The sequence below is a fragment of the Pipistrellus kuhlii genome, unplaced genomic scaffold (assembly GCF_014108245.1).
Source record: "Pipistrellus kuhlii isolate mPipKuh1 unplaced genomic scaffold, mPipKuh1.p scaffold_m20_p_10, whole genome shotgun sequence".
Lineage (NCBI taxonomy): Eukaryota > Metazoa > Chordata > Mammalia > Chiroptera > Vespertilionidae > Pipistrellus > Pipistrellus kuhlii.
Genome location: NW_023425405.1, coordinates 7,470,116 through 7,497,334, shown reverse-complemented (window position 1 = coordinate 7,497,334; position 27,219 = coordinate 7,470,116). Strand labels below are relative to the sequence as shown.

Genomic DNA, 27,219 nt, shown 5'->3' with positions numbered 1-27,219 from the left:
TATCCACTGAGCCAAACCGGTCTTGGCTAAATCCACTTTTCATCGCCAGTCACAATTCGATGCAAAATATTATTTTCTTTTGTGCTGTTGAAGCAACATTTTACTGATGACTTCTTGGTTTTCCATTTTTTTTTTGTTCAGTTGATGTGGCACCCATTTTCCTTCCTTTAAAATCTCTCCCATTGCTTGTAAACTATCGGAAATTGTTTGCTGAGCAATGTTTAATCTTTCTGCAAGTTGTTTTTGAGTTTACCACACCTCTTCATCCAATAATGCTTGTAATTGTTGGTCCTCAAACTTTTTTGTTTGACCTGGACATCTTTTGTCTTTCACATAGAAAAATATCACTCTTAAAGCATTTAAACCAGTGTTCACAAGTATCTTGAGATGGAGCATGTTCACCATAAGCTGAATATATATTAATATATGTATAACTCCATCTATTGAAAAAAATCCACATTATTAATCGGTATACCTAGTATGTAATATTTATATATTGTACAGCAATGTACAACTTCTGGTGTGAGGATGTTTTGTGATTTGAAGTAATCTTGAGACAACTTGTTTGATGAGAGTAAAGGGAAAAGTCATATGGTCTGATGGAGTTCTTATTTTCTGGCAGAAGATTCCCTGCCAAATAAAGTTGAAAAGAATGGTGGAAGAGAATGATATAAAATTATGGTTTGTGATATTACGAATATGTCCAGTTATACATGGAAAAGCTCTAGTTGCTCAGGCTTAGGCCAGGTTTCTCCCTGAGAAAACCACTTTTCCATCTCCCGCCATTCTCCAGCAATCCTACTCTTCTATTTTCTTCAAAGAACCGATTATTATGTGAAAGTGTCTTGTCCCTGTGCTTCCTTATTGCCTATTACCTTCCATTGGACTGCAGGTTCCATAAAAGCAGGAATCCCACCTATTAGTTCGCTGCTGTCCCCAGTGACTAGAATAGGTGCCCTGTGTGTAGAAGTGCTCAATAAATATGTGTTGAGTGAATGAATGTGAAAACTGTATAATATCTGAGAATGAGGAAAATGCATATTCACCCAATTTCAGTGGGCCCTCTCTTTTTATTGTGAATTATTTTTAGAACAATTATACATTCATGCTGTGGTGATAACTTTTATATTATTTGTATGACTAATTTTCTTAGCTGACTTTTAAGACACGCAAACATAAAATGTTTTAAACAAATGTGGGAGAAGGACAAATTTGATATATTAAACAGCGCATTTGAGTATGGCTTGACTTGAATCTATTTTAGTGTGGGAAAATGTTTTCATTTTATTTATTAATTTTTTTTATTGTTTAAAGTCTTACATATGTCTCCCCCCACCCCCATTGATCCCTCCCTGGCCACTCCCACCCCTTAGGACAAGCCTCCACTGTCCCACTGCCCCAGTGTCCATGTCCATTGATTATGCTAATATACATGCATACAGGTCCTTCAGTTGATTTTACAGTTCCCTCCTCCCCCTCAGCCTCCCTGCCCTCCACTGCTTCTGAGATTTGATGGTTCGTTCGGTGTTTCTCTGTCTCTGGATCTATTTTTGTTCATTAATTTATATTGTTCATTATATTCCACAAATGAGTGAGATGTGATATTTATCTTTCTCTGACCAGCTTATTTAGCTTACCATAGTGCTCTCCTGATCCATCCTATTTTTATTTTCAACATGGTCTCATAGAGATGTCTCTTTTAAAATAATTTTTATTTATTGATTTTTAGAGACAGAGGAAGTGGCGGGGGAGGGGGGTGGTTGTCAATTTGTTGTTCTACCTATTTATGAATTCATTGGTTGATTCTTATCCTGACCAGAGATCTAACCCACAACCTTTGCGTATTGGGTCGATGCCAACTAAGCTACCCAGTGAGGGCTGGGATCTCTTTAATTTTGGTGTTGGAAGACAGTACTCACACATGCCTTGTAAGCTACTGTATCTCAGTGTGGTAGACAGACTGTAAGTTGGCCCCTCATGTCCCCACCCCTGATATCCTCACCATTGTATAACCCCCTTCTGAGTGTCTGTGGGGGATGTGACTTGCTTCTAGCCAATAGAATATAACAGAGATAACAGGATGTCACGCCTGTGATTACATTTTGACATTTAAGACTCTCTCTAGAGACTCACTTTGCTGGCTTGAGCCTCCATGTTGAAACAGCCCACTTGGCATACACTTCAGGCAGCCACTAGGACCTGAGGTTGACCTTCAGCTGACATCCAGCAAGAAGCAGATGCTCTCAGTCCCATAACCACGAGGAAATGCATTATCTCACTGGAAGCATACAACTAGTTTAGAACATTGTCAATCATTTATATACCTCAGGGGCCAAGAAGGATTTGAGAAGAAGTTTTCTACAAAGGTACCTGAGCTTGAAGTGGGTGACTACTCCTAGGTAAGGATGGTTGTGTAACAGGGAAGCTTGGCTAGATAAAGACTTCTTTAGCTTCAGTATTTGCTTACATCTTGGCCAGATGAATGTCTCTCTGTACTTCTTGCTTATATACGTCATATCTTAAGAATGACCTGATGGGGAGGTGTGTGTTTACACGGCCCACGGATGGCATCTGAAGGATGAAAATTGGTTACAGATTCCCTGAGAAGCCCTCTGTATTGATGTTAACCATGGCAACATGTAGGCAAAGCCTGAAAAACCAAATCAGGGTCAGTTGGTAGTATAATGGTAACTGAGCCTGGGAAAAATTTGCATCCTGCTGAGCCAAGCTCTCGTTTCCTCCATAACCATAGCCAAGCATCTTCCTTTTAAGTGAGCTCTGGCTCAAATGCAGAGCCTGAGCATTCTTTTCACATCCCCTGAGGAATAATCTAAAAAGGGGACTGACTGTGAGTAGGGGTAGGAGGGAGGCCAAGGACCAAGGCGCAGGGGTGGTGACCAGAGGAGAGGCCAAAATGCAGCTAGCCTTCACCACCCTCTTCATGCTGCTCTTTGTCCTGCTGTGTCTCCTGGGCATCCTGGCCAATGGCTTCATTGTGCTGATGCTGAGCAGAGAATGGAGGCGGCTCGGGAGGCTGCTCCCTTCGGACATGATCATCATGAGCTTGGGCGCCTCCCGTTTCTTCCTGCAGCTGGTTGGAATGGTGCACAACTTTTACTCCTTCTTCTACCTGGAGGATTTCAGCAGCGGTCCTGCGCGGCAGCTCTTTGGTCTCCAATGGGACTTCCTGAATTCATCCACCTACTGGTTCGGTACCTTGCTCAGTATCCTCTTCTGCCTGAAGGTTGCTAACCTCACTCACCCTACCTTCCTCTGGATGAAGTGGCGGTTCCCAGGGTCAGTGCCCTGGCTTCTGCTGGGCTCCCTCCTGATCTCCACCGTCGTCACCCTGCTCTACTTTTGGGGAAACTACGCCGTGTATCATGGTTTTTTCATCAGAGAAGTTTATGAGAATATGACATACACGGAGAGGGCCATGAGGATGGAAGTTCTCTACTTCCTACCCCTCAAATTAGTCACACTGTCAATTCCTTGCTCTGTTTTTCTGGCCTCGACTGCATTGTTGATTCATTCTCTGAGGAGACACACTCGGACAATGCGGCAAAGTGCCCACAGCCTGCAAGACGCCAGCATCCAGGCTCACACCAGAGCTCTGAAGTCCCTCATCTCCTTCCTCATTCTTTACATTCTGTCTTTCATGTCCCTGATCATTGATGCCATAGGCTTCTTTTCATCAGAGAGCGACTGGTTCTGGCCATGGCAAATTCTAACCTACATGTGCACATCTGTCCATCCCTTTGTCATCATCCTCAGCAACCCCAGGCATCGAGAGGTGTTCAAGCCGCTACTTCTGTTGGCCAGGGGCTTCTGGCTGGTCTAGGTGCCTTGGTCTCCTTATTCTGATCCCCAGAAGAGACTCAAGTGAGGATGACAGAACTACGGCCCATTTACATGGAAATATCTTCATAGGTAGATGTCTACTGGATCATGCTTGGGCTCCTCCTTTGAAAGGAAAGAAGAAGAACAAAATCGGGAACACTCTGACCATGATACCTCTCTTGGGACACTTAAAATAGTCCAAGGGTCCCAGAGAGCCAATATTGTCCAGAAGGTCATAATACAAAATTTTATGCTATTCTCTGTTTGTATACTCTGTGTTGAGAGGAAGCCTTCAGTTAAATGCCTTGATTAAGTATACTATCTTATCTTGAAAGCCTAATTGAAAATTAAGAAGAGAAAAAATGTCCGCAACTGAATTGGGGTGTAGATGGGAAGCAGGAACCTTCGTGAGGATAATGTCAAGGTTACGATTATACTAAGGGACAGTTGTGGTAGACAGTGGCTGGGCTGTGAGATCTAAATGCTTTTCCTTTTGTGGAGATTCTTTTCCTTCCACCAAGTTTGGGTAATTTGGTTTTAATTTTGTTAAAGCCACTGGAAAGTTTCTTTGCACTAACCCCATCTCTTTCTTAATTGATATTTTCATTGTTCTGCATTTGATTTTCTCCTCTCTCAAGTCTAAGTGGCAGCCAGATTTTTTCCAGGTTTGTTCTGGAATGCAAATGTCACCAAGTCACATGTGAATAGAATAAACATGTACTTCTGTTCTGAAAAACATTCAAGAATTTCACTTAGTTTGAGTCAAAAAAACTATTGAACCTCTTTTTTACAAAAGTAAAATAATGGTCCTATTAAATATTTGTTTAAATGTTTTAAAATAGTTTGCTCCAATTACTATGCATTTTTTTAGAAATAATTTTGTAAAAAAGTTTAGAGTTGGGTGCTGCTAAGACAAGCTTAAAAATTTTTGTTAAAAGCATCCATGTGAAAATTTCAGAGTCCAACTGGTAACTGGATTCCTGAAAAGGAGAAATTTTAATCACTTGGAGTGAAAATTAGGGTGCATGTTGCTGAGTGGATGCATACTTTGCAACATTAGCACTCAGTAAAAGAACATTGATTTTTGAATCATATTTTATTCTGATTGAGTTATTATAAAAGAGGAATTGTGGAAGTAAAAAAAAAGTCTTGAGGCCTTACGCTTACTAGCATTTCAGAAATGCTCTACCATTTCATGTTCACCAATAAAGTTTGAAAGTTTCTATATCATACTGTCCTTTCTAGCACTGAGCATTACAACTTTAATATATAATAGTTAATTTAAAAATAGTTAATTTAATCAAAACAATCTTCTTTAATGTGCTTTCTTTTTATTACTAGAGCAATTACTAGTAGACAAACATATTAACTCATGAATAGTTCATGTCTTGTCTCTCTTTATATTGATAGTAGAGGCCCAGTGCACGAATTTGTGCACAGGTGGGGTCCCTTCAGCCTGGCTGGTGATCTAGGCTGTTGCTTAGGCTTTTATAAATATATAGATCTGGTCTTAATAAAGGTAATTTTACCTATTTCATTTGGAGCAATTTCCTTGCAGTTTGTTTTTTAATTTTTATTGAGATCTGTTTTTACATACAAAAGTTTTATGTATTTAAAATTAATGATTCTTTGTTATCTCCTCTGTCTGGAAAGTCTTTTCTTTTGAAGAGCCTAGAGTTTTACCTTTATTTTCTTATAGTTTTATAAGTTTTAAGTATCTTGTGTATGTATAAAAGAGTGCATTTAGTTATTGGATTTGCAATAATTATGCACGTGGATTTGTAAAGACCTGACATCCAGTTTCTCACCTAGAAGTATTGTCTGTTTCACCAATTATTGAAGCCTTCCTCTAAATCTCAGTAGTAAAGATTTTTTCTTTATATAGACTCCTGAACCTTGTATATATTTTTTCACATTTTAGTTTATGGCTATTTTTGCCTGTAGACTTTGCTATTAAACAATTTTTACTCCTCAGGAAAGCTCTTGATTTTCTTGGGTAAATTTAGCTTGTATCCATTGAATTTATTGAATTCCCTTACTTACGAGTGACAACTCAATTAATACAGGCTTCTTAGATAGAAAGTAGTATCTAAAATGAAGTGACATTCTGTGTGTGTGTGTGTGTTTTGTTTGTTTGTTTGTTTTTTACTTTTAATGGAATTGCCATCAGTTTCTCAGCCATTAAGAATACTTTCTGGACTCTAGCTGGCTGGGCAACTCAGTTGTTTAGAGCATCTTCCTTGATACACCAAGGTTGAGGTTCAGTCCCCAGTCATGGCACATACAAGAATCAACCAATGAATGCATAAATAAATAGAACAACAAATTGATATTTTTTCTCTTTCCCTCCCTCCTCCTTCCTCCCCCTCTCTCCTTTCCTTTCTTTCTAAAATCAATCAGTAAATAAAAAATTATTAAAACATAAAAAGCTTTCTGGTTTTTTTTTATTGAGGTATAGATTGTATAATATTTCTAATATTTACTTATTTTGTTTTAAAAATCAGGATTCCATATTGAAATTGACAAATACACTTATAGTATAATGATCATTATATGGAGTTCTAAAGTGTAACCTAGTAGTGATATACTAATAAATTTGTATCTTAAGCTGTTCTTGAAGAAATATGACATAGTCTTAATGGATAAATATTTTAATACACTATTGAAATTGATTCACCTTACCCTCCTCCCCCTTGAGTCCGCAGGCTGACCCTCTATCCACTGACCCAAACTGGCCAGGGCTGTACAACAGTTTTCTAATACTCTCATCTGCTGATGGGCATTTAGGCTGTTTCCAAATCTTAGCTATTATAAATTGTGCTGTTGCTGTTATGAACATAGGGGTGCATATATCCTTTCTGATTGGTGTTTCTGTTTTCTTTGGGATATATTCCTAGAAGTGGGATTACTGGATCAAATGGGAGCTCCCTTTTTAATTTTTTGAGGAAACTCCATATTGTTTCCCAGTGGCTCACCAGTCTGGATTCCCACCAGCAGTGCACGAGGATTCCTTTTTCTCCACATCCCCTCCAGCACTTGTCTTTGTTGATTTGCTGATGATAGCCATTCTGACAGGTGTAAGATTGTACCACATTGTCGTTTTGATTTGCACTGTGTTCCTTTCTTCCATCCTATCTCTATTATGAGACTGATCTCCCCCCAAAAAATACAAGTATGATCATATCAGTTTAGTTTTTAATATATATATATTTTTTATTGATTTCAGAGAAGAAAGGAGAGAGAGACAGAAACATCAGTGATGAAAGAGAATTATTGATTGGCTGCCTCCTGCATACCTCCTACTGGGGATTGAGCCAATAACTGGCATGTATCCTTGACTGGAATCAAACCTGGGACCCCTCAGTCCACAGGCCAATGCTCTATTGACTAAGCCAAACTGGTCAGGGCTATCAGTTCAGTTTTTAAAGTTGGTCAGTAGTGTCCCATCGCCTTCACTGTGAAACCGAAACTTTTACGTGAGTCATTTCTGGCTTTGATTTCCTACCTTCATGTTCCCACGATTGCCCTTGTTCCAGTCTTATTTTCAATTAATTTTACAGAATCATGATAGGAAGTTCTCACAGCATAGAATGATCTACCCCCACCTTGTTTGCCTGGCGACTCCTTCCCCTTCCCTCTTAGGCTCAGAATTCACTTCGTATTGGAAGTGTTTTACAATACACTGGCTCTGCACTCTCAAGTTAGGTGTCTTTCCTCTCTGGTTTCATTATATTCTTCACATTTGTATTCTATTTATTGCACAGTGTTTTAGTTTTCTTGCCTCTTTCTCCATTGGAAACTTTTTGAGAGCAAGAGGGGTGTAGCTTATCTATCTAATTCACTGTGTCTCTTAAGTAGAGGATGCTCAGTAACTGTCAGGAGAGGGGCTGGCTGTATGCACAGACTACCAATAGCCTGCACTAGAGTAGACCTGTTCTTTTCTTTTCCTCTCTCCCTCCTTGCTACCGGAGTTTTCTTTCTAAAAGATAAATCTGATCATTCAGTCTGTGACATAGGGCCAGTGGCCCTTGTGTGTAGATACACCTCTGTGGAAGTTACTGTCACTTGCCAACACAGTCTTCCTGACTGTTTCTTTAAGGAGTGCTTTTAAAATTATTTATATAGAAAAAAATTATTTATGTAGGGGACCCTCTTAGTCCATATTTTTATTTTTTAATTTTTTTTTAATTTCTATAATAGCATGGCTCTGTGGTTGAGCATCAACCTATCATTGATTCTCTCTCATCATTGATATTTCTCTCACTTCCTCTAATACATATATAACCCCCCCCCCCCCCCCCCCCCCCCAGTTCTGGCCCCAGCAATTGTAGCTGGTGTCCTTGGGCAGTCCCTTACCCTCTCTGTCTTGGCTTCTCTATTTGTAAGCAGATACTAGTTCCTACCTCATGGGTGTTTGTGTGGATTAAACAAGTTAATTATGTAAAGTGTTTGGAATACCACCTGACACATAGAAGTGCTCAGTAAGTGTTAGCTATAACTATAATTATGACAGTTATAATATTTTAACCCTGACAGCAGCCTTTTGAGATTTCTATTACTATCTCCATTTTAGAGGAAGAAAGAAACAGCCTTAGAGACACTAATTCACTTGTCCAAGATCACCCAGTAAACAAGTCCTAAATTCTGATGCCTACACCTTGTGTTATACCATGTTGCCCCTGAAAAAGAGATGAAGGTATTGAAACCACTAATGAACATTCCAAAGTCTATAATGAGGAAGTTTTCAGGTTTTATTTGGTCTGAGAACAATCGAGAACATTGACTTTTGACAGATGGTTCAATGGTATTGCTAGAAAAGTATGTTCCTTTATAATGTGGAGGAGGAAGAGGCTCTTGCAGGAAAAAGAATTGGTGCTCTGAGGTGATGAGTGTTTGGATGAACAGAAAGAGGTGGACTCAAGGAAGAGCACAGATCCTGTCAAGGAGTCCTCAGAATTGTGCCTCTGCCAGCTGTGGGTGCGACTATTGCATTCCCAAAGCGTCCGGAGCTCTTCCCTGTTATGAATTTGGAGTGAACAGGGATGTTTCCAAAGCCCCATTCAAAGGGAGACAATGAGATTTGGACTCTTAATTTTTAGCTATGAATTTTAAAACCACATGTTGGAAGAAGAATCAGAGCTAAGTGCCTTCTTATCCACTAATCATGAAACTAAGCTGAATTGCCTTTAGAGCAGTGCTAATAAAAAAGGAGAAAGCCACATTAGTTATAGTTGTCTTCCTTTTTCTTACCCCTCTAAAGCGCTTTCCATATGTATCCCACATTGAACATAAACCCGATTTGACAGTGCAGTTTGAAGGGCAGCCTTGCTGTGATCTTGGAACAAATACTTTTGGCAACTGTGATTTTTTTTTTTTTTTTTTTTTTTTGGATAATACTTAGCAACATATGCTGTCTTTCAGGTTACCTACATTTTCTGTCATAAACTCTGTGCTTTGTTGTGTGATTGTCATTCCTCATTTGGGTTTTCTTTTAAGAATAAACTATATCTTTGATGCTGTCTTGTAACTTTATATGATTGGGATCTTTCGGCTACTCTCTACACAAGAGAAATATTGTTTATAAGTCTAAATACAAGGTTTCCAAAGGAACTGCTACTTATATAATTATCTACAATATGATTTTCTTCACATCTAAGAGGAAACTTTAAGAATATCAAACATTTTATTTCATTCTGCAAAATTGAAAACATTATTTTGTGTCTTCTTCAAGGCATTTTGTTTTCAGTCTTTAAACACCAATTGCAGTATTCTATGACTGACCGTTTTGAAGATCACTACTGAATGACCAGTTGGGTAAGGCAATGTGACATTTCTAAAAATTTTCAGGTCCCTCTTTTACTTGATCTAAAGATTGAGTAATCATTGTTTTGGCTCCTTTATTTAGATTTTTAAAAAAAAGACACTTAAAAGTTTTTCTGCCCTGGACAAGTAGCTCAGTTGGTTAGAGCATCATCCTGACATTGGTATACCAAGGTTGTGGTTCGATTCTTGGTCAGGACACATACATGAATCAGCCAGTGAATGCTGGTGGAAAAACAAATCAGTGTTTCTCTCTCTCCCACCACCCCCTTTCTCTCCCCTATAGTCAATAAAATAAAAATTAAAAAAAATATATTAAGTTTTGGAACAAAGGAATACTTTAAAGAAGTCTGTTTTCCTAACAAAATGGTCTATTATAGATTTATACAGAGTGTGGTGTATTTCTGATAAGTAACTAAATCTTCATGTTACCTTCACCCTTTTGTAGCTCAAGCATTCCAGAGCAGTAACTAGGAAATGAAGGCCATGACCCTGGATGTAAGCTTGCCAATATCAACTGTGTTTCTATGATTAATATGCCAGGCGCTTGTCTCACTCAGCCAACTCAGATATTACAGACACTTGAAGGGTCCTGTAAGCCCTCCTCCATGAAGGGACAAGTTTGGCTTTGTTTTCCCATTTCCCTTTGCTAATTTGTGATTGACAGCTGACTGATGACTACACTAAAAGCTGTGCATAAGACCAGAAACTCATGTTAGCCACCACTGCCACCTGACCTTTCCTCATTTTCTCTAGAGTTGTGAACAAAGAGGAATGCAAGCCTGTTGTCTCCACAGTGAGATAACAAATGAGAGGCAGCAGACCACTGTAAGGATACGAATTCTAGAAGCTACGTTTTCCTTTATAGCTTATCTCAGTTTTATTATGAAATATTTCCTTCATCCTTTTTTTTAAACACAACCTCATGAATAGACTAAAAATCTGGGAGTTCTTCCAATCAGTGATAGCTCCTTTCATCCTGTTTTCCTGAAGGTACTGAGTTAGATTATTGGAATGTCAGGAAGTGTGAGATCTACATTTACTAAAATTATTTATGCAACATGGTCTGGGGGTAAGGCAAAGGGAAGGAGGAAGAGGGGCAGTGGGTGTGCCTGCTGTGGAGAAGGACAGCCTTTGTTGGTCTGGCTGCATGCTTTCAAATGTCCTCTTCAACAATTGGCTTTTCCCTGTAGGAATAACCTTTCAGCCATCCCTCTCCAGCTGGGAAGCTTCACTTTCCTGAAAAGCACAGTGGTTGGCTCAGGGTAAGAAGGGTTAGGGTAGCATCATGCTTAAAAGCATGGGCTTTGGAATCAGCAGACCTGGGCTGGGAACCCCAGCTTTACCATTTATCAGAACGGACAGTATCCTCATGTGTTCAGGCTTTCCCTCCTATAAAATGGGAGCTAATGTCATTTTCCTCACAGAGATGGGAGGGATAGCTGAGGAAAATGTCTTCTATTTTAGTGTCTAAAACCTAGGAAGCATTCAATAAGTGAGGATCTCCTCACTAGGAAAAAATTAAAATGGCATTAACTTTCCCAAGTGTCTGCTTGAAAACAACCTACGTTTGATAGTCCTGAAAACTGCTTTGGCATGGAGTCTTCTCCTGAAAAAAAATTTTTTTTAACACTATCCCGGGATTAATGATTTTTTTTTTTTTTTTAATTCTCACCCGAGGATATTTTTTTCTAGTGATTTTTAGAGAGAATGGAAGGGAGAGGGAGAGACAGAGAGAAACACCATTGTGAGAGAGACACATCGACTGGTTGCCTCTCGCATGTCCCCAATCAGGGCCGGAAGCCTGGAACAGAGGTACATGCCCTTGAATGGAATCAAACCCAGGGCCCTTCAGTCCATAGGCCGGTGCTCTATCCACTGAACCAAACCAGCTAAGGTGGGATTAGTGACTTTTTATTAAGCAGTTAATAAGTGCTACACATTTTTATATTAGGCTTTTATATTTCATTACTATTTACTTTTTCATCCTCACCCGACAATATGTTTCTTACTGGTTTTGGAGAGGGGCGGGGAGGGAAAGAGAAAGAAAAACATAGATGTGAGAGAGACATTAATCAGTTGTTTCTCATGTTCCCTGACCAGGGATCAAACCCACGACCTTTTGGTGTCCATCAGCTTGAGCCACCTGGCAAGTATTTTATATGCATTAGTTCATTTCAGTCTTATGTCAGTCCTGTGAAAAGGGTATTCTTATCCTGGCTTTACAGATAGGAAACAGCTGTAGAGAGTATGAGAATGAGTTATTTTCCCAGTAGCCAGCGAGTGGTAGATCTGAGATTTAACTTCAGCTGTCAGGGTTTGAGTTGTTACTTGTCATTCCTTATCCTGTTAGCTCAAATGCCATCATCTGCTGACTCACATTCTCCCACATTTCCGTGTTCCACAAAGTCTTTTTAAAAGCTTCTGAAATAGCCCTCATTTGTTGGAGATTTATTGTCTCTGGCAGGGGCATACATCCTTGCTAACACCTTTTCTTAGGTGTTTGCAAGATGGCTTTTCAAATGATTTTGGTGTTATAGGTCATTTCTTCTTAACTGAACCTATCTGTGTATTGAAAAGGAAGGAGTGAACAGTTTTTCTTGTTTCCCTGCTCCATAGTTCATCAAATATGGATTTTAGGACATTGTAACAGTAATTATTAGGTTTATTTGAGGAAAGTAAAATAAATGGCATATTGGTAAAATGGTCACAGATATAAAAATATTCTTAAATTGACATCGAAATTTCTAAATTACAGCTGGCTAACCAATCATTCTGTATTGCATTTATATGCCAGTGGCACAGATAGTTTACAAACCTTATATATTTGTTCATTGATATTCACAAGAGAGAAAAGTTGAACCCAGAAGTCAAACATACCTGGGATTTGCATATTGACTGAGCAGCTAAGCAGCAATGTGTGACCATGGGAACATCACCTAAGTGGAGTAGATCTTCTTAACTGTAAATTAGAGTTAATAAAAATGACCATGTACGTTTTTCTTGATGATCAAATGGGTTTACACTTGAGCTAGCATAGCTCATATATGAGGCTCTGAATTATTATTGGTAGCTGCTGTTTTGATTATGACAAATTTTATAATTATTTAACACTAGAGGCCTAGTGCACAGAATTCATGCACAGGGAGGGTCCCTAGGCCTGGCTGGCAATCAGGGTCGATTGAGCCTTCCTGTTGCCGGCTGGTGCCTTCCTTCATCTCGTGCCCACCACTGGTGGTCAGTGCATGTCACAAGGAGCGACCGAACTCCCTGTCTACCGGTCGAACTGTCGAGGAGACACTTTGCATATTATTCTTTTATATATATAGTATAGATATTTAGATAGATATATAGATATTTCTCTACAGAAGTGGACATGTCACATCCCTAACAGTGTACACTTGTTTTAGAAATATTATAGACTAGAAGCCTGGTGCATGAAATTTGTGCATGAGGGTGGGGTGGGGGGCAGCCCAGCCTGCACCCTCTCCAATCTGAGACATTCCTCTCACAATCCAGGACTGCTGGCTCCCAACTGCTTGCCTTGCCTGCCTTCCAGATTGCCCCTAACCACTCCCCTGCCAGCCTTATTGCCCATAAGTGCCCTCCCCTGCAGGCCTGGTCCCTCCCAAATGTCCTACCCTGCTTGCCATCTTGTGTTGGCCATCTTGTGTCCACATGTGTGTCTGAGTGATGGTCAATTTGCATATTGCTCTTTTATTAGATAGGATAGCTTTATTTTAATAGACATAGTATTAATACAGTGCAATGGGTGCTGCTCGAGGTTCTGGAGTTAAAAAAGTGTCACCAAAGTCCTTCAGGTGCAGTCAGAGGCACTAGTGATTCGTGAGTTCCTAATTCGTTTTGGCATCTCCCAATGACTTACTGATCAGTCATTCACCCATGTACTAATCCAATGTTTATTCAGACTCCTGGATACTGTGCTGGGTGCTGTTGTCCACCTTGAGCTTCCAGGGTTTATTTATTATTTATCAATTTTTAGTTTTAGTTTTCCCCGCATTAGCAATAAGCAGAATAAGGTAACCAAAATTTTCTATGGCTATTTTTACCTATCTTCCTGGTGTATCATAGGTGCTAAATAAATATTAAGTTAATGAACAAACTTGTTTATCAGATGTTTGTGTCTATGATTACCAAATATGATGCTGGTTGCCAAGGATATAGTTACAAATAGAATACCATCACTGTTGTCAATCTCATTTTCTAGTGAAAGAGAATCAAAACCAGAAAATTCTGTGTTATATTCTGTTATGGAGATACTGACAGGGTATCCTGGAGAAGGTGCTATCTGACTAAGCTTTAGGAGGAGCTGAGAAACAGCAGCTTGTGGGAGGAGGTTAGGCAGGGGAGGCCTGCCAGGCCACGAGAACTACAGCTAGAAAGGCCTACAGCGGGTCTTCGGAGCATATTAGGAGTTATGTCCTGGAATGAGTAGATCTTAAAGTTTTTATCCAAGTTGAATATATAAATTTTTAAATGTAATGATGAAGTAATCAAATACATACTTATGTATTTGGCTACACTAAATTCCCTATCATATAAAGTGATTTATGGGAAATAACTGCTTTTTCTGCCATAATCATTTTGAAACACCTTAAACTTTTCATGGGTGTCTTCCATGTCAGTGTTGTCATAAATAGAATACCGTTGGGCTATCTAACATAGTTCTCTAGAACTTACCGTATTAAATGTTGGGTCCAGTCATTTATTCATAATAAGCATTATATTATGCTAGGCATGGTGAACGAAAACCCTTAGACTCAAGGATGGAGTTTATGTTTTGAATGTAGGTGATACAGTGCTTTTTGGATATGGATATGTTACAATATTATCTCCACATATATCTATCAGAAAACATAAGGAAACCATTTTTGTTCTTTTCTTTTTTCTTCTGACAATTACCTATACTCATATTTCTAAATTAATGTTCACGTACTGTTGTAATTGGAATGATCAGTTTTAGCCATTCTCTGCTGATTTCCCATCATCCTGGTTTAGGATTTGATGTTGTTATCCCTCTATCCTCTTTGCTTGCGATTCCTCCTCTAGTTCCCATAGAGTTGTTTTACTTTTTTTTTTTTCCTCTCTCATCACTATTCATCAAATATTATTCACAACTGGGAATTGTTATGCAATTTTGCTTCTCCTAAAGAGAATGGCCATGTGCTTATTCTAATTTAGTTTTCACTGTACCTATTGCAGAATTTTCTACCCTTTCCAAAAGCCTCTCATCTCTCTGGAGACCTCTGTCTACTATCTGGATGGATTACTCCAGTGGTCTGCAAACTCATTAGTCAACAGAGCCAAATATCAACAGTACAATCATTGAAATTTCTTTTGAGAGCCACATATTTTAAACTTCAACTATATAGGTAGGTACATTGTTATTAATTTAATTAGGGTACTCCTTCAGTTGCACACATGGTAATTTGTGGTAGAGCCATACTCAAGGGGCCAAAGAGCAGCATGTGGCTTGTGAGCCATGGTTTGCTGACCACTGGATGATTCTATAGGCTGCCTTCCAGATCTTCCTGAAACTTCCCTTTGCTGTGTTATCCTGGGCATTCCCTTGGCCATTTCTGAGCCATTTCCCTTGTTACCAAGATCTACTAACTTTCTCTTTCTTGTTTTCCCCCCCACTTGTTTCAGTAGAACACGTTCTCCTCCGATAAGAACAACAACTCCTTGTCCTCCTTCAGGTTAAAATAAGTAGGGCAGCCAAGTGCAAGGTGATGACCGCCCTTAACAAACCTGCCACGGGGGCTCCAGTCTGAGCAGGATTGCCCTGGGGCTGGTGCATACCTCTTATCCTGAATTCCCTTCCCATGCTCCTAGTGGAAGCCTTTGTTTTCTGTGACCTCACCCTTCTTGGTTTTGGTCCAGTATCTAATGTGGAGGAAGCACAGTAACAACCTGAGAGACCTTGGCATATCTGAGGAATATTTTCTAAATTCTTGAATTTTGAAAAATGTCTTTTCACTCACCCACTCAATTGATAGTTTGGGGGAAAATCTTAGGTTTTTGGCGCCTTTGTTCTGTTGTCTTGGTTTTTGATTCATGTCAGTTTCGCCCTTTGTGCTGATGTTCAAGTGCTTCCTTTCTGCCAGATTGCCTTGAATTGTTGATTTGCTTTTCATTGTCTCTGCTCATTCTCTGAGTTTCCAATTAGCCTGGTTAAAGGTAATTTCCAATGATCTTTTTCCCTTTTGTGTGTGGGTCCACATCTCGTCTCTCTAACCTCTGGGGATTTCTTAAACTTTATATCGATATTTTCCCACCTCTCCACGGCAGTACTTCATTTCTGCCATCAGATTTTTAGTTTTGATGAGCAATTTTGTTCTCTGGGTGTTTTTATAGCTTTATATTCTTGTTTCATGTTGTATCTTGTATCTTTCAGACAATGCTAAGGATGGATTTGTTGTTTTTCTACATAGTCTATTGCTTCCAAGTTGTCTTTTTAAATTGTTCTTTTTTTTTCTTTTTCTTTTACATTAGAGGCTTTTGTCAGTTTCTGACAATCTTTGTTTGAATGTATCTTTATGTACCTATATATTATCTAAATATATTGTCAGGGTCCAGGGAAGGCTGTCCCCAGATAGCCTATACTGTCATTATTGATTCCTCTCAAAGTTACTTGACAAGCATTTGGAACAAGAAGGGCACATTGGCAATCCCTTGTCGACCGCAGGAACTCAGTCTCCCTGGTGAAAGGTGTCCCTCCTTGCTCCAGGAGGAGTATGAGAGACACACTTATAGCTAGAGCTAAGGAACCCAGGCCTGGAAAGCTTTCAGAAAGTCCTTTACTAATTTACTACCTAAGCCCAAGCTTTGTTTAGATTCCTCACTAATGCTTTCCCTGAAGTGAAGTGCATTTGGACCCGTCATTTCCTCATGAATTTATTGTTCCTCCGTCTAAGAAGTATAAAAAGCTGGCTGGGTCATCATTTTAGAAGCGTCATCTATGATCTCTTGTGCACTCATATTAAGTTGGTTTTTCTCCTCTTAATGTGATCTTGTGCAATTTTATTATTAGTCCAGCTATAAGAACTTAAGAGGCATAGAGCAGGGATTTTCCCCTTCCCGAAAATATGCATATACAAATATTCACAATTGAGGATTGTTGTACAATATGATTATATATCCTTCCTTTCTCTCCCCCCACAAGGCTTAGATAATTGCACAGTGCTTAATAATACGTTTTACATATACAATCTTTCTATATAATAAAAGCCTAATATGCTAAGTGTCTGATCATCCATTCAACCAATCAAAGTGTAATATGCTAATTATATGCTAAGGCCACCCAGCTGTTCATTATGACATGCATTGACCACCAGGGGGCAGACGCTCTTACCAGTAGTTAACTTGCTGCTGGGGTCTGGCCAATTGGGATTGAGTGAGATGGTCCAGCCATGCCCTGGAGCCCTCCCACAGTCCCTCCCTGGCTGGTCAACTTCCTGCTTCCTTCCCCAGTCCTGATCGTGCACAGGTGGGGTCCCTTGGCCTGGCCTGCGCCCTTTTGCACTCTGGGACCTCTTGGGGGATGTCGGAGAGCCAGTTTTGGCTTGACCCCTCTCAACTCAATACAGGAGCTGCCCCCTGATGGTCAGTGTGCTCCCACAGGGGGAGTGCTACTCAGCCAGAAGCTGGCTCATAGCTGGCAAGCACAGCAGTCATGGCAGGAGCCTCTCCCACCTCCCTGGCAGTCCTAAGGATGTCTGACTGCCACAGGGAGCAGGCCTAAGCCATCAGTTGGACATCCCTTGAGGGTTCCTGGACTGCAAGAGGGTGTGGGCCAAGCTGAGGGACCCCCCCTGATTGCACTAATTTCATGCACTGGGCCTCTAGTGTATATATAAAAGGCTAATATGCAAAGTGTTCCCTTGGGAGTTCTACTGTGAGACCAGGAGTTTGATTACTAGCTATAACGTGCGCTGACCATCAGGGGGCAGCGTGGAATGTGGTGGGTGACCAGTGGCAGGGTGCTGAGGGAGTGAGGAAAGGGGGAGGCAGGGAGAACTGTGTGGCGGCAGTGCGCAGGCAGCGAGGGAAGGAGGAAGCAGGGGGAATCTAATGGTGATGGTACGCAGTTTGGGAGGGAAGGAGGAGGCGGATAGGTGGGGAACCCTGATTGGCCCTAATTGCCAGCCAGGCCTAGGGACCCTACCTGTGCACGAATTTCATGTGCGAGGCCTCTAGTGATTATAGTTAACCATGTAAAAGTTGTTTAGTAATTATAGTGTGTGTGTGTGTGTGTAATTACTTGCCTGTATATACAAGATGCATGCACATATTGATCCTATTATATTCTCTATATTAATTATTGTATCTGTGCTGTACATATATTTGCTATGTATAGAAAATGCACAATCAGACTTGTGACTGAAATTCTGAACTGTGATTATCTTCTGTTTTATATGCTCACTTAAGGAATTCTTTTTAGATTTTGATTCTCCCTTTGCTACTAGCTTTAGAGTTAGACAAATTACAAAGATAAGTGGTTTTCTTCAGAAATAGTGACAATTGGATTAATAGCAAAGGTCTAGGCAAGAAGGGATTCTGCATTTCTATAATCTCATTTTAGAATAATACCCAGCTAATCCATTAAAATCATTAAGGTCCTCTATAAATCAGTTTAATGACTGTATACTCTAATGAAATAAAGCGCTTCTGAAGAATTTCAGAAGTTTCAAAAGCTTTTTTCTAATGAAACCCCAAATAATTTCTCTGAGAACTCAGACTGCCCCTACCATATTCTTTTTGTTACAGAGTGATTTGCATAATGAACGTACCAAGCTAGTAATTTTTTTTTCCTATGGTACTTTTTAAAAATTAGAAATGAAATTTTATTAAAATAGTATTTCAATTTCTTTTCTAACCTTTGCATTTCAGTCTTTTTCTGTTTCTTTAATAAAATAACCGTTACTCAGAGCCACACTTTTATTACTACATGACTGGATCCTCATTTTCAGATATAATAAGAAAAGCTCTATACTGGTGTTGATAATGCCTCCAAAGATTGGTATACTATAGTAGACTCATAATCCTTTCAGTGGGAAAATAGTGATTTTTTTTTCAACACCATTGACTATGATTTTCTTCTCTGGATTCCTTGGCCTCTTATTTTTTCCTTTAAAGTCTTCTAGTCTCCCCCCTGCCCTCCCCTATCCCCCAAGTGAGAAAGTCCTTACATACTGTTTTTAGTCTGTGCTAAGGAAAGTTTATCCTTGTAAACAAATGCACTTATTAAATGTATTAACCTTCGTGATTATTTTTCCCCCTGGCAATTCTAAGACTCCCAAACTCTGTTGATAACATTGATTTAGAAACATTAATGGTTTGCAACTATCACTTTGTGTTTTTAATCTCAAAGGCTTTCACGGTAGCAAAAAGATTAATTGAATAAACTCAATTCTTTCTAATTTTGAAAGGTGCTTTAGCATCAGCTCTGAAGACTGTTTAGGCAAAGGTCAGCAAACGTATGCAAGTCACATCTTCCTTTCAATCTAAGAAGCTTTTGCTCCATTTCCCTTTGCGTCTGATTTCATATATCCTTTTAAGCATAACAGAGATCACTTGATATGATGTGCCTGTGTAAAAACTGGCAACAACGTGTTATGTTTTGAGTAGGAAATCATTTTAAGAGGTATAGGTATTAACATTTATGTCGTCTATACCTGAATCAGGCTCTTAATGTCAGCATTTAGGATACATCACAAAAATATTTTATACAATCATTGTGCTTTTCATCAGTAGAAGAGGCTTTCAAAATAAGATGCATGATTGCATTTCCTCGGCTTCACCTCTGTGGTCATTAGGACGTGTATGAAAACGTTTGTAAGAGGCTTAGTGTGAATGATCACAAATATTATTTTATTTATTTTACTTCATCCTCTAAAACGTTTGCTTTATTTGCAGCTTGAGTCTTTGTTTCTTGTTCTGAGGTTAGGTACATAACTCCAGAACCAGTGAGAAATATATTTCAGAACCTTCAGGCAAATTAAAAATGAATGAGACCTGGACGTTTCAACCAAAAGGAATTTCTAATATCATGGGCATGGATGCTAATACAGGTGCATAACCAACTAAAATTAGAATCCAAGCTAGATCTGAAAACCAGTAAGGAAGTTATTAATATTAGAATAAAGGGTAGGAAGCGTAACTTTTAGGGGTCCATTTGCTGCTAATAATAGATTTGATGCTTCTCTATTAGGAAAGTATTAAGCTCTGAATGTAATTTTTGCCTCAATAAATTCCTAGTCAATAGGAAAAATTCTTTTTTTTTTTTTCCAATTCTCCCCAGAGGATATGTTTTTATTGAATTTTTTGTTTTTGTTTGTTTTTTGAGAAAGAGGGAGGAGGAGGAAGGGAGGGAGGGAGAGGGATAAACAGTGATGTGATCAGTTGCCTCCTGTATGCACAGTGATTGAATCCAAACCTTTTGGTGTCCAGGACTCACCAACCAACAGAGCCACATGGCCAGGCACTAGGGAAAATTTTTATTTGGTGTGTTCTGCCTTTTTAGGAGCAGGCTATAAGCTTAGTGACCCCGTGGTAAGCTGCTAAGCATTTTAGAGGACTGATGGGTTTGCATAGTAACCTATTGTAGGAATTTTAACCAGGAAGGGGTCCCGGAAACACTGCTGTTCGCCAGAGAGTTTGTCACTGTTAAGAGAGCCACGCATTTTGGTAGGCAAAGGTACAATGTGTGACTGATACTTAGGAAAATGTAGCAAATCAGAAAACTATCACATAGAAGCTTTTGAATTGGGTTAAATTTACCCAATAATTTTTCATTTTAGCTACTCCATGTAATTCTTTGCAATATACTAATGATTTTGGTGCTTAATTATATTTGTAATTGTTAATACATTACTTTAATCTCTATACTGATGTGATGTAATTTTTTACCCAACTCACCTTATCTTCAAATTTCACAGTGATATTCAGGTACAGTTCAGGAATTTTTAATTCTCAGGACTTCAGAAAGCTCTTTCAGTAAGTATATAGAATGTGCTATTCTTTGCTACATGAAATATCGATAATTCTGGGTGGTTCTGTAATTTAATAATGTGAACAGATGTTTTATAGCCTAAGTGGGATTTGTTAATACAACTTTTGGGAAAGAAATGATCTAAAAAGAAGATGCTAGAATAATGTCTTCTGGTAGGAAAAAAGAATTCAGCACAAAATATGTATTCTGTTCCTTATCTTCACATCCTAGATTATCTTTCAGTTTTAAGTAACTTGAATCCCCTTTGAGCTTTTTGGACATCTGTTTTGTGAATTTTCTCCTATAAAATACAATTTATAATCCTTCTGAATATTAAGGAAGGTAATAAGGACTCTCCATATTGGCTTGAGTCTTTGTCTCTCAGTGGGTGGCCAGCAGATGGAGTAGAGGCAGAGACCCCTACTACCAATACATCGGGTTTCCGGCCCACATTGCATGTGCCGGAATCACACAGAATTCCACTGTAGAGCAGCCTTTGTTTTGTGTACATTCAGCATAGTGCAGGTTTTCTTATTGGACCTGTGTTATTACGTGGTGATGTGATTAGGGGCATCTGGTCACTAAATAAGTGGCACTGTGCAATCAATGACTCTCCGTCCCTGTGACTTATGATGCAGCTGGAGGTTTCTTTCTTCTTGTGTGTGGCCAGAGCCTTTCCGTGTTTACTTGAATTTATTTTTTTAGGGTATGGCCAGTAAAATGTGTGGTTTCCTTTAAAGCTTTTCTTGTAGGTTTGGTGTAAAGCCGCCACCTCCTATATGACTCGGGCAGGCTACGCGGTTAGGTTGAGTGTGAGGGCCAATTGTCCGGACACAGGTGAGGGAAGGTGCTTTTAATTCCTGCCGAACTTTGCTCAGTCTTCCCCTCAGTGAACAGACAGTTGAGCCTCAGGGGTTCCTTATTTCAATTCCCCACACCTTGGGAATGATGTCCTTTATTATTATTTCTAATGAGAACTTTGTTTTATATGTAAGCATTTTAAGTTGTTTTCTAAGCTTATAAGACGTGAGACTTAAGAAGTGCCCATAGTTTAAAATATGACTCATAATTATGCTAGCCAGAGGATAAATCTGCTTGTACTTCTTTGTGATGAGTAAAACCCTAATTTTTGAAATGGTTTCAATCATAGCCTGTGTATTATGTGTATCTTTGCGTTTTAGGTTGGTAAAAATGCAGATTTTGGAGTGACAGCTAAGTATTATATTCTGTAAATATATCTAAATCAATTCACTGATGCCTCCCTTCCTTTGGTTTAGTTGGGTAGATTTCTTAACTAATAAATACTAGGTTTAGCAAATCCCTAGCTGAACATCTGATCCTCAGGAATTTTAAAACTGAGTGGCTTTCTAGGTCACTCTGTTCCGAGTCCTGAAGAAGTGATGTGGGTAGGATTTTAGTCTTGATATTTTTTAAAAAGCTTTTTGAAGATTGCGATTAGCCAGGTTTAGGAAACTTCACACTAGCCTCTTAGTGGCACCTCGTCTGCTTGGCTTTAGTCTTGCACAGCAGGTTGACATCTGCTGTGGAAATTTCCTTTGTGCTTCCTGTTCCGACAGCAGCGCTGAGGAGCTTCAGTTGGAGGTGACTGGAACCATTCCATCCAAAATAATAGGATGCCCAGTTGCATATTAATTTTAGGTAAACAATGGACATGTTTTGGCATATGTATGTCCCAGATATTTCATAAGACATGTTAAAATTTGAGATAGAGATAATAACATTTCATACTAAAAGTTCCTTCTTGTTTATCTGAAATTCAAATTTAATGGGACATCTGACATTTAATTTTGCAGCCCTCCGTGGACGCCCCCTGGTGCCAAAGGGGGCAATGGCATACTGCTTATAGACTCAGCAGGGTAGTGTTCAACCAGACTAGCCCTAAGAACAGGCTTTATTTTAAAACACAATTTTTGTTCGTTGTTGTTGTTGTTTTTTTTGTGCTAATTTTTCAATTTCTTGAAAGCTAACTGGTAGAACTGGTAGAAGAGACACCCATTTGCTTTTCCCTCATAATGGGAAAATTGTTATATATTCTTCCTTTGTGACCTCACTTGCTAGGCAAATGTACTAAACATTTTTTTTTTAATATATATTTTATTGATTTTGTACAGAGAGGAAGAGAGAGGGATAGAGAGTTAGAAACATCGATGAGAGAGAGTCATCGATCAGCTGCCTCTTGCACACCCCCTACCGGGGATATGCCCACAACCAAGGTACATGCCCTTGACCGGAATCGAACCTGGGACCTTTCAGTCCCCAAGCCGACGCTCTATCCATTGAGCCAAACCGGTTTCGGCAAATGTACTAAACATTTACTTTTTACTTATCAGCAATATTCTGTCTATGAATTCAGAATTACTTTTAGAATCCAAAAATCGAAAGCAAATATTTATACCATCCTGCTCTAGATGTTCATTTATTTTAATGTTAATCTTAAAGGGGTCCTTTATCCACTTAATCTTCCCAAATCCTTGAATGTTCTAATATAAATAAGCTTGCCATGATGTCTTAGAAGAGGTAGCATAGCATTTCTTGCTGGCTGAATTTTGTAAGGTTAAAGAAGGAAATAAATATGAAGTAATTTTCTTTGTTAAGGGAGTGATGTGATCCTTGCATAGTGTTGCCTCTTAAGTACATGGGCATACATGCAATAATTAATACAATATAATTTACTTGAAATAAATTATTTAAAAATGGTTGCAGCTAAGATTCCTATTTTAGATACAGACTAGAATGTTGTTATTTATTAGGAAAATAGTGTTGAGGCATTAGCAGACATTAATACTTTTGATCTTTCCTATGACGTTTCCCAGTTCAGGCCTCAATATTGGGAAGGTCAAGGTTGGGACAAAACAACAGTGCTAGTTGCCTACACAGTAGCCTTCCTCCAGCTTCCTTAATAGGCCCTTGGTTTTCTTCAGGTATCAGGGCCCATTATCATGCACCAGTGGCTGGATTCCTTTAGTCTCCTGGTCGCCACACTGCCCCTCCAGCCCCCTGCTGGCCTGGCCACCCCACGCTGGGGACTGTGGATTGTTCAGTCATGATGTTCCCTTTCCCTTTCCTCAGTGGTTTCTTGAGGAAGGACATATGTGTCATTTCTGGCCTGTGACATGTGGGGAGAAATCTGCTGGAGGGTGTGCTGTTTCTAGGAAGGTTTTCTTGTCACTTTACCCTCTTTTCAGAGGAAAAAAATATTTTCTTCCAGCTTTATTGTCGTGTGAGGATACTTTGCATAGAGTTGATAGGGATTTCTTGGAGGCAGTAATCCTGAGGACAAGCCAGCACATGGAGGCGATGGTAAGGTGGGGAAGGCTGGGGTCCTGTATGCCTTTGTTGAGCGCCTTAATTGAATGACTGTGACGCGCTTACCTACGGATTTCCTCAGGTATGTGATAGGGAGCCCCTTATTGTTTCAGTGGCCGTTTGAGTTGGGGTTTCGCAGTTTTCAGGCAATTGCACCCTAACAAAATGAAAGGAGTGAGGTGGACCTTAATGCTCATCTTGTTAGATTCTGCCTCTTCAAAGGATGGTTCCACAAAGCTGAGAAAGCCCCTTACTTCCTCTTCTCCAGCCTTTACAGATAGCCATGTCTAATTCCTGATACAGCTACTTTAGAAACTGTATAGGTAGTTGCTTCTTTCAAAAACAGTTATCCCAAACCACTTAATACTTGGTGGAAAAGGCTACTGTGTGGCTTGGAGCCGGTCAGCATGTTTAAGCTCTTAGGCCGGCATGCAGTGGTCTGTCTGATTTCTTGGTAATAAACATGAAATCTCTGTTTCTTGCAAATGTGGCTTCCGCATACGGCACTTTGCTGTGAAATACCAGATGGTATTGAGGCACCGCGTTCTTCCTGCCTGAGAACAATATCATCTGCAGACAGAACTGCTTACACTGCAGAGCCACAGAAATCCTTTGCTGCTTCTTAGGCCTCACCGAGTCTGGCCATGAACTTGTAATTTGGACAACACACACACTGTTTTGGAATTCTTTTCTTAGACTGTCCATTCCCTATTCCTCACCCAAGTTACATCAGTACTAGAGTCTTTTGTCCGTGGTTATGACAGGATACATCCCAGACAAGCAGTCATAAATGCTGATACCCTCTTTCACGCTGGGTTTTCTTCCACTGCGCATACTTACCAGCAGACATTGGCCTTGGTGGGAAAGGGGGATATACAGATGACTGACATCAGTATTGAAGGAATCTGTACCCTAGTGAGGAGACAGCCATGTTAAACCAAAGATAGGTGTGTGTATGAGGTACAAAAGTAATACAGAGATACATAGAGGATGGGAGGGCTTTATTGGGGGGGAGGGGGCAAGGGAAGGTTAATAGGAGGTTTTATATCTGAGTTATGTTCTAAAGGATGAAAGGATATTCCGGGCGGAGATCAGTAGTAGTATGTGCCTATTCTTAAAAGTTTCACAATCTGCCTCTTGCAAGCTATTGAGCAAGCATGATAGAATGATGTTTTGGAGGTAAAGGGAAAAAGGCGAGCTTTCAAACCACATGGTTGGCTTTGCCAGGCTCAGGTGGTTTTGTGTCTTGATCTGGGTCTGGAGAATGTGCCTTAAGGACTTCAAGAAGAAATCCCAGAGGTACCCAAGTGGCTAAGAGCATTCCAGTCAGATATACCTAGCTTTACCCTTCCCCCCTACCCCCTCAATTAGGTGAACGGGACTATTTTCTTAGCTTCTTTGTGTCTTGGATTTCTCCTATTTGGGTCAAGAACTATCCCACCTAGGGAGAGTAAAATCATCTTTATGAAGAGTTCAGAAATGTACTTATTATTTAGTAAGTGCTCAATTAGTATTAGCTATTATTACTAGGTATTAAATTATATACTTACTAGAGGCCCAGTGCACGAAATACATATGGTGCTGGTGGGGGGGGGGTGTCCCCTCAGCCCAGCCTGTGCCCTCTCCAATCTGGGACCCCTTGGGGGATGTCCAACTGCCGGTTTAGGCCCAATCTTGTGGATGGGGCCTAAACCAGCAGTCAGACATCCCTCTCACAATCTGGGACTGCCTGATCGCCCCTGCCAGCCTCTGCCTGCCTGCCTGATTGCCCCTAACTCCCCACCCCACTGGCCTGATCACCCCTAATTGTCCCCTCTGTGGTCTGGTCACCCCCAACTGACCCTCGCTGCTGGCCTGGTCACCCCTCACTTCCCCCCTCTGCCAGCCTGGTCTCTCCCAACTTCCCTCCCCGTGCCAGCCTGGTCACCCCTCACTGCACGCCCCTGCTGGCCTGGTTGCCTCCAACTGTTCCTCCCACCCATGCTGACCTGGTCATCCTTCACTGCTCCCTCCCTCCTCCCCCCCTGCTGCCCCACACAGCCTGCTGTTTGGTCACTTGATCACCCTCTCACTGCCTCCCCCCCCCCCCCCAACCCCTCCCGCCTGCCTGGTCACCCCATGCAGCCTGCTGTTCTGTCATTGCATGAGGGTGTCCTCAAGCTGTCAGGCCACACCTGCTTTTCAGGTGAGGAAGGCTCTGGTCATTTGTGTCTTCAAGGGAGACGTGGCCATCATACACATCTCTCTGTAACAGTGCTGCTCAACTGAAATGTAAAGTGAGCCACATGTATGATTTAAAACCTCCTGCTAACCATATTAAAACATGAAAGGCCAAATAGATAAAAGTTGTTTTAATAATTTATTTCACTCCAGATATCCAAAACTTTTTTTTTTTTTTTAACACATAGCCAATATGCAAGTATTAGGTGTTTCATAAACTTCATTTTGTTGCACAGAGTATTTGAAAGCTGGTATGTACTTTAGAATTAGAGCCCATGTCAACCCAGACCAACCCCATTTCAAATGCTCAGTAGCCCTGTTGGTTAATGACTACTGTGTTGGACAGCACAGGTCTGGGCAGTCTCTTGTTCATTATTTATCTGCATCTACCTTAAAATTCATTTTTGTCTCTCACTTCTGCAGTGGCTGAAATGAAATCACCACGTATTTCTAAAGTAGTAGCTAGCAGTTATATAGTATTTAATATGTGTTAAACACTTTTTTGGTATTACCTCATTTACTACATTTTCCCTATTAAATATGTTATTACTATCCTCATTGATTAGATGAAGAACTTGAAACACTGAGTTTAAGTGACCTGACTGAAGACCTTACTGACTGTGGGGGATGCTGGCTACAGACAGAAGTAGTCTTATACCAAGACATGGGTTCTTTATCACTCACTCTGCTGTCCCAGTAGACATATGTAATTTTACTAATTAATGAAATAGGTAAAGATATCTTAGACTTTCTTTTTGTTTTTAAATAATTTTTTCTTATTTTTTCTTTTTTTTTGTTGTTAATCCTCACCTGCAGATATTTTCCTATTGATTTTTAAGGAGAGTGGAAAAGAGAGGGAAACAGAGAGAGAAACATTTTTGTGATAGAAACACATCCATTGGTTACCTCCTGCACAAGCCTAGACTAGGGCCAGGATAGGGGAGGAGCCTGCAACCAAGGGCCATGTCCTTGACCGAAATCAAACCTGGGACCAATTG

At 40.0% G+C, this 27,219-nt stretch overlaps 2 protein-coding genes across 23 annotated transcripts in view; both read left to right on the top strand.

The window, feature by feature from the left end:
- The window catches only part of CADPS2 (calcium dependent secretion activator 2), a 423,223-nt gene that overhangs the window by 50,521 nt on the left and 345,483 nt on the right, over window positions 1–27,219 (top strand). The gene's annotated exons all lie outside the window — the stretch shown is intronic.
- LOC118712206 (taste receptor type 2 member 41) lies at window positions 2,891–4,448 on the top strand. The gene has a single exon (XM_036425763.2). The coding sequence runs from the start codon at window positions 2,915–2,917 to the stop codon at window positions 3,839–3,841; it is 927 nt and encodes a 308-aa protein (XP_036281656.1). The 5' UTR covers window positions 2,891–2,914; the 3' UTR covers window positions 3,842–4,448.

Bases quoted from the DNA above. Each gene is read 5' to 3' on its own strand.
- LOC118712206 (XM_036425763.2), top strand. From the start codon at position 2,915: ATGCAGCTAGCCTTCACCACCCTCTTCATGCTGCTCTTTGTCCTGCTG.